General features: G+C 54.7%; 1 protein-coding gene across 1 annotated transcript; it reads left to right on the plus strand.

The window, feature by feature from the left end:
• The first annotated feature begins 481 nt into the window (after nt 1–481).
• PGP (phosphoglycolate phosphatase) lies at nt 482–7,431 on the plus strand. The gene is made up of 2 exons (XM_077449350.1): nt 482–1,163; nt 6,656–7,431. Exons 1-2 carry the CDS (start codon nt 563–565, stop codon nt 6,979–6,981), a joined length of 927 nt encoding a protein of 308 aa, XP_077305476.1. The 5' UTR covers nt 482–562; the 3' UTR covers nt 6,982–7,431.
• Nucleotides 7,432–7,759: the final 328 nt, after the last annotated feature.

A 7,759-nucleotide genomic window follows, 5' to 3' on the forward strand; every position in this document is an offset into this window, starting at 1 on the left:
CTAGGTGAGGGCAATGTCACCACCTGGGTGAGGATGATATCACCATCCTAAATGCCTAGGGGAGGGGGGTGTCATCATCTTTACTGGTGAGATTGTAGCCAGCGATGAGTACATTAAATCACATGAGATGACCCGATTGCTGTATGGGACGAGGGTCATATTGTCCAGATTTTACTTGTTCACTGACCGTATTATTTGTGATGTTTTCTTACTGTCTCACCTTGAATTATAAATAAAAACATATTGAAAGTAAATCACATGAGAAGTAGCTCCATTAGACATAAAGATCTTGTTCTTTCATTCCCTATAAGGTGCAGACTTCACTGGTTGCATACTTGTTTCATATGGCAGGTTATTGACCATTGCCAGTATCAGCAATGGCCGCGCCCATAGTTCTGCCCTCACAGACGGTTGCTACGGGCGACCAGACCATATAAAGTTTCCTCGGGGAGAACAGCTGAACCTGGCATGTCACGCCTCCACCAATCATCGCCCTCTGTGAGAATACCGCCAGCCAATGGCGTGCTGGAAGGAGCACACATGAGGACACTCCGCCGTCAGAATGAACATGGCCGCCTCCAAGTGTGTCCGCCTGAATGGAGATCTCTCCCGCCGCTTCCTGGCCTCGGTGGACACGGTGCTCTTCGACTGTGACGGCGTCCTATGGCGGGGGGACGAGGCGGTCCCGGGGGCCCCGGAGCTGGTGAACGGGCTGAAGGGGAGCGGGAAGCGGGTGTTCTACCTCACCAATAACAGCACGAAGACCCGCGCCATGTACGCCGACAAGCTGGGCCGCCTGGGCTTCTCCGCCGAGCCCGGGGAGGTGTTCGGGACGGCCTATTGCACGGCACTCTACCTGCGGGACACGGCCCGGCTCCGGGGGAAGGTCTTCCTGATCGGAGGGGGCGCTCTAAGCCAGGAGCTGGAGGCGGCCGGTATCCCTCACCTGGGACAAGGAGCGGACCCGGTCACCGGAGGGATGAAGGACTGGGCGGCGCTCAGCCGGGACCCCGACGTCAGAGCGGTGGTGGTCGGCTTCGATGAGCATTTCAGTTACATGAAAGTGACCCGAGCGCTCCATTACCTGCAGGACCCCGACTGTCTCTTCATCGCTACCAACACCGACACCAGGCTGCCCCTGGAGGGGGGCCGGACCATCCCCGGTACGAGGGACCCGGGGGGAGGGGGACTGGGCCATCCCCGGTACGAGGGACCCCGGGGGGAGGGGAACCGGACCATCCCGGGGGGGGGGGGGGAGGAGGGGGACCGAACCATCCCCGGGGGGGGGAGGAGGGGGACCGAACCATCCCCGGGGGGAGGGAGGAGGGGGACCGAACCATCCCCGGGGGGAGGGAGGAGGGGGACCGAACCATCCCCGGGGGGAGGGAGGAGGGGGACCGAACCATCCCCGGGGGGGGGAGGAGGGGGACCGAACCATCCCCGGGACGAGGGACCACCGGGGGGGGAGGAGGGGGACCGGACCATCCCCGGGGGGGGAGGAGGGGGACCGGACCATCCCCGGGACGAGGGACCCCGGGGGGGGGGGGGAGGGGGACCGGACCATCCCCGGGACGAGGGACCCCGGGGGGGGGAGGGGGACCGGACCATCCCCGGGATGAGGGACCCCGGGGGGGGGAGGGGGACCGGACCATCCCCGGGATGAGGGACCCCCGGGGGGGAAGGAGGTGGACTGGACCATCCCCGGGACGAGGGACCCCCGGGGGGGAGGAGGGGGACCGGGCTTTCACCGGGACGAGGGACCCCCGGGGGGGGGGAGGAGGGGGACCGGGCTTTCACCGGGACGAGGGACCCCCGGGGGGGGGAGGAGGGGGACCGGGCTTTCACCGGGACGAGGGACCCCCGGGGGGGGGAGGAGGGGGACCGGGCTTTCACCGGGACGAGGGACCCCCGGGGGGGGGAGGAGGGGGACCGGGCTTTCACCGGGACGAGGGACCCCCGGGGGGGGGAGGAGGGGGACCGGGCTTTCACCGGGACGAGGGACCCCCGGGGGGGGGAGGAGGGGGACCGGGCTTTCACCGGGACGAGGGACCCCCGGGGGGGGGAGGAGGGGGACCGGGCTTTCACCGGGACGAGGGACCCCCGGGGGGGGGGAGGAGGGGGACCGGGCTTTCACCGGGACGAGGGACCCCCGGGGGGGGAGGAGGGGGACCGGGCTTTCACCGGGACGAGGGACCCCCGGGGGGGGGGAGGAGGGGGACCGGGCTTTCACCGGGACGAGGGACCCCCGGGGGGGGGAGGAGGGGGACCGGGCTTTCACCGGGACGAGGGACCCCCGGGGGGGGGGAGGAGGGGGACCGGGCTTTCACCGGGACGAGGGACCCCCGGGGGGGGGAGGAGGGGGACCGGGCTTTCACCGGGACGAGGGACCCCCGGGGGGGGGAGGAGGGGGACCGGGCTTTCACCGGGACGAGGGACCCCCGGGGGGGGGAGGAGGGGGACCGGGCTTTCACCGGGACGAGGGACCCCCGGGGGGGGGAGGAGGGGGACCGGGCTTTCACCGGGACGAGGGACCCCCGGGGGGGGGAGGAGGGGGACCGGGCTTTCACCGGGACGAGGGACCCCCGGGGGGGGGAGGAGGGGGACCGGGCTTTCACCGGGACGAGGGACCCCCGGGGGGGGGAGGAGGGGGACCGGGCTTTCACCGGGACGAGGGACCCCCGGGGGGGGGGAGGAGGGGGACCGGGCTTTCACCGGGACGAGGGACCCCCGGGGGGGGGAGGAGGGGGACCGGGCTTTCACCGGGACGAGGGACCCCCGGGGGGGGGAGGAGGGGGACCGGGCTTTCACCGGGACGAGGGACCCCCGGGGGGGGGGAGGGGGACCGGGCTTTCACCGGGACGAGGGACCCGGGAGGGGGACCGTACCATCCTCGGTACGGGAGGGGGACCGGGCCATCCCCGGTATGGGGGACCCTGGGGGAGGGGGACCGGGCCGTCCCCCGGTATGAGGAACATGAGGGGGACCAGGCCATTCCATCCCATCCCCGGTATGAGAAAAGGGGGAGGATCACTTCTTCATTTATTGTCAATGAGGACATCAGCCTGGTCATAAATGTCACCATCCCCTCTGGTGTATATATAACATTGGCAATAGACAGGGGGTGCTTCCTTGACCCCCTCTGTATGTGGAACACCAGCCAGGTCAGGGATGCCACTGTAATCCGCTCTGGTATATAAATCACGGACTATAGATAAATGGAGGATAGTGACGTTGCCATGACCCCCCTCTGATATATGCATGTACCAGTCATTGATGGGGGAGGTCAGGGGTACTTGCTAAATCCCCTTTTGATGTTTAAAAACATCCACTGGTTGCAGTGCTTAGTAGACGCCAATGCAAAAAAAAATAACTAATACATACAGGTCAGCGGCGTGTGTGTGTGTGTGTGTGTGTGGTTTTATTTTTTTATTTTATTTTTTTTTCAAAATGTTGACTATCCCTTTAGTCTGGGTTCACGTCTGTGCATTCCTGCAGGCCACGTTTGCATGGGTTGCCATGTTTGTGTGTTTCCTGCAGAGAAAGGTGCGTGCGCCTTTTTTTAAAACGCACCCTGAAGGGAAATCCAAATGACCGTGTGTTTCCTGCGCATGCGCTGTGTTTTTACATGCGTAGGGGTGCCATTCAGAATAAATGCCAGCCCTGTGTGTTTTCACTGCGGGTGGGTGCGAGAATCGTGATACCTATAGCCAATCTCGTACTAAAACTGGTGCCCACAGAATCTGGTGCAGCTGTGCAGAGTGAGCAATCAACTTCAGTTTGTTCAGTTATGCTTTGACCATAAAACCTGGGAGCTCATTGGTTACAATGCAGAGCTGCACAAGATTCTGTGTAAGCCACAGTTTAGTAAATTTCCCCCATAGTGTAACGGAATTATCATGTATGTGACCTAATATGCTTTGTGTGATTGGAGGACCCAGAACATGACTATACAAGGTGAATGCAGTACAAGGCAGCCGGTGTCTGGTAACTGCCAAGATCTAATCAGGAAAGGTCAAATCTGCTAAATCATTATGACAGAGGAAGTGGCTGTATTTCTGTGCTCACAGGCTTCCCGTAGAATGAGGTGTTGCTTATGAACATGCGTTTTATTTGGCCAACAGCTAGGCATTAACTAACAGCGTGTTGACTAATGTGTCATTTGCAATATGTAAAGTGCGCTGAGAACTTCTAGTGTGTAGTGTAGGTTTATTAACCAATCAAGATGCTGTTACAAAATTACTGTGTCAATTATGTAAGTGAAAATGCCTTTTCACAATACCGTATTGGCGTTTAACACACACTTTTCCACCCTTAAAATAGGGGGAAAATCATGTGTGCATGTTATACACCAATCTAGCCTGCCACCGAGGGGAAGGAGGGGACGATCGCTGCCAAAATAGACATCCCGGTCCCCATCGAATGGTGCCCGGGATGTACTGCGCATGCGCCATATGGAACAGCACAGCAGCTGATTTGCTGATCAGCTGGGCTGACTTAACCAGGGCACATGCGCACATCATAGGAGGTATTTCTCAATGGGAGATACCATTTCGCAGGCACAATTTAAACCTATACAAACAGCAGGGGAGACCGTAGTTCTCAGATTGTGTGTTGTTGCTGGAGGGCAGCTAGTGGCTGTGTTGAAAAGCTGGTTTTGTGTTGCAACCTGCCCTTTCACAGGGGCAAAACCGGCCATTCAACACAGCAAACCCGCCCTTCGATACAGAAAGAACTGGAACATCAGCACACTGTAAATCCACCCCGCAACAGCGACACACAATGTGAGAACTACAGTCCCCCCCCCCCCCCCCGCTGTTTGTATAGGTATCAATTGTGGTCTTGAAATGGTATCTCCCATCAAGAGAAGCCTCCTACGATGTGTGCTTGCGCCCTGGTCACGTCACTACAGCTGATTGGCAAATCTCAAAGCACAGTCCCAAGAGCATGGAGGAGGTTCCAGGATACAGGCAGTTGCACTAGGAGATCTGGACAGGGCCATGAAAGGTCCTTAAAGAGGAAGTAAACCTTGATGGGTTTACTTCATCTGTCTCCCTGCAAAGGCAAAGCATAATGGGCTACTATGCATCGCATAGTAGCCCATTATGTGTCACTTGCCTGACACAGGAGCCAGCGATGTCACCGCTGTCCCCTGTAGTACAGAGCGTCCATCTTCTTCCGGGTATCGCTGCTCCGGCCGCTTGCAGCGATTACATCACTCCTGCGCATGGGAGCCGCCACTAACGGCATATCGCCATTAGCAGCAGCGTGCCGCTAACGGCTATAGTGCGTCTGTGCACCGTAGACAGCGATGCCTGTCTTTTAGTAAATATCTCCTAAACCGTGTAGGTTTAGGAGATATTTCTTAGACCTACAGGTAAGCCTTAATCTAGGCTTACCTGTTGATCAAAGTGGTTTGTAAGGGTTTACAACCACTTTAACCCATCAGCAGGACCGATATCTGCTCCTTTGTGCAAGGAGGAACCGTATGAGCACTGCCAGAGCCCTACAAATTTATCTCCAGCAGGCCATTGGTGTGAATGTCTCTGACCAAACAATCAGAAACAGACTTCATGTGTGTGCCTGACATCCTCTAGTGGGCCCTGTGCTCACTGCCCAGCACCGTGGAGCTTGATTGGCATTTGAAATTGAACACCAGAATTGGCAGGTCTGAAACTGGTGCCCTGTCCTTTTCACAGAGGAGAGTAGGTTCACCCTGAGCACATGTGACAGACGTGAAAGGGTCTGGAGAAGCTGTGAACGTTATGCAGTCTGTAACATCATTCAGCATGACCAGTTTGGTGGTGGGTCAGTGATGGTCTATGGAGGCATAGCCATGGAGGAATGCGCAGACCTCTACAGGCTAGACAAGGGCACCCTGACTGCCATTAGGTATTGGAATGAAATGGACCCATTGTCAGACCCTATGCTGGTGCAGTGGGTCCTGGGTTCCTCCTGGTGAATGACAGTGCCTGGCCTCATGTGGCGAGAGTATGCAGCCAGTTCCTGGAGGATGAAGGAATTGATATCATTGAATGTCCCCCAAGCTTAGCCTGACCTAAATCCAGTAGAACACCTCTGGGACATTATGTTTTGGTCCATCTGATGGTTTCAGCGCAGTCTGTTTAGGAGCTCAGTGATGCCCTGGTCCGGATCTGGGTGGAAATACCCCAGGACATCATCCGTCATCTCATTAGAAGAATTTTCCCCTGATGTTGTAAGGCAAGCATGTGGGGGCCATACAAACTACTGAGTACCGTTTTGAGTTGCTGCAATGAAGTTTCAGCAAAATGGACTAGCCTGCTGCTTCATTTTTTTTCACTTTGATTTTTTAGAATGTCTTTGAATTCAGCCCTCTGTAGGTTGATAATTTTAATTTCCATCAAATGACGTGACATTCTTTTGTTCTTTACACATTACCCAGTCCATATCAGTATAGATATCCAGCATCATATGTTTCCCCATTGAGATCTGATGTGTTTTCAAAGTGTTTCTTTAATTTTTTTGAACAGTATATGTCTGCTTCTGCTCACTGCAACTCCCCTCTGAATGCTTATTGGTGCATGAAAATGTACTTCTGTGTGATTAGACAGATTGTAGACCTTGGAAATTAAAATGCCTTTTTTTTTTTTTTTTTTTTTTTTTTTTGTCTTTTCAGGAACTGGTTGCTTGGTACGGGCGGTGGAAACGGCTGCTCATCGCAAAGCCCAGGTTATTGGAAAACCCAACTCGTTCCTGTATGACTGTGTGGTCAAAGAATGTGGTCTGGATCCCTCCAGGACTGTCATGGTGGGAGATCGCCTGGACACAGACATTCAGATGGGTTCTACATGTGGCATTCGCACACTCCTTACCCTCACAGGCTTTTCCAGTCTGGAAGATGCAAATGCCAACCAAAACAGCGGCTCCCTCTCTCTGGTGCCAGACTTCTATGTAGACTCGGTTGCTGACCTGCTGCCAGCACTGACTGACAATGCCAGTTGATGTGATTCCAGTGGAACTGGATACAGAAAAATAACCAAATTTGTTCTAATTTATGCAAATAATGTGGTTTCTGACCTGCACTGCCTATAAACCACAGTTGAATCGTTATCTGGATTTAGACAATATAAACACAGGGGTTATCCCGGTGACAGTTTTAATAGTTTTATGAAAAGTTATAGTTCAATGCCAAGCTCTTGTACATATGATGGGCAAGAGGCAGATATATATATATTATATGAGGAAGTAAACATAATTTATTTTATTACCTGCTATAGTGGTTATACAGAAACAGCTCTGTGTTATATTAAATTATTTTTCTTATGTTGGGAATAGCCTATAGTCACATATGGCATGTAAGATTTGCAAACGTATGCATTTTAAGAAACTGCAAGTTTTAATGTTCAGTGTATTTGACCACAGGACAAATCTGTCTTAAAATATCCCAAAGTCTGTGCCGCTTTTGTGTTTTTGTTTACAAAGGTCCTGTTTCCTAAGAGGGCTGATGAGGGGTTACACCTGTTGCTTTCTGCCAGTGCTCATTGTAAGTAAGCGCTTTTAAGAAAGAAATCTTACAATGTATTTGGTGTGCATGTGGGGAGTGTTGTGTACCCTACCTACCCTCAAGGAAAATGGGTATGCTGCTAACACCTGACGGTAAACCTGCTGTTGTGAGATTAAAGAATAAGTTCACCTTTTGTAAAAATAAATTCAGATCTTTTTGCAGGTAAAACTATGTGTCTATACACACACCCGTGCGCCTGTAATGCATTGCACTCAT

Source organism: Lithobates pipiens, unplaced genomic scaffold, assembly GCF_037356315.1.
Source record: "Lithobates pipiens isolate NorthernLeopardFrog02 unplaced genomic scaffold, aLitPip1_a1.2 Scaffold_22, whole genome shotgun sequence".
Classification (NCBI taxonomy): Eukaryota; Metazoa; Chordata; class Amphibia; order Anura; family Ranidae; genus Lithobates; species Lithobates pipiens.

Excerpts from the sequence above, each read along its gene's own strand:
- PGP (XM_077449350.1), top strand. The coding sequence starts at position 563 with ATGAACATGGCCGCCTCCAAGTGTGTCCGCCTGAATGGAGATCTCTCC. Across the intron at positions 1,164-6,655 it reads GGGGGGCCGGACCATCCCCG|GAACTGGTTGCTTGGTACGG; the intron begins GTACGAGGGACC and ends TTGTCTTTTCAG.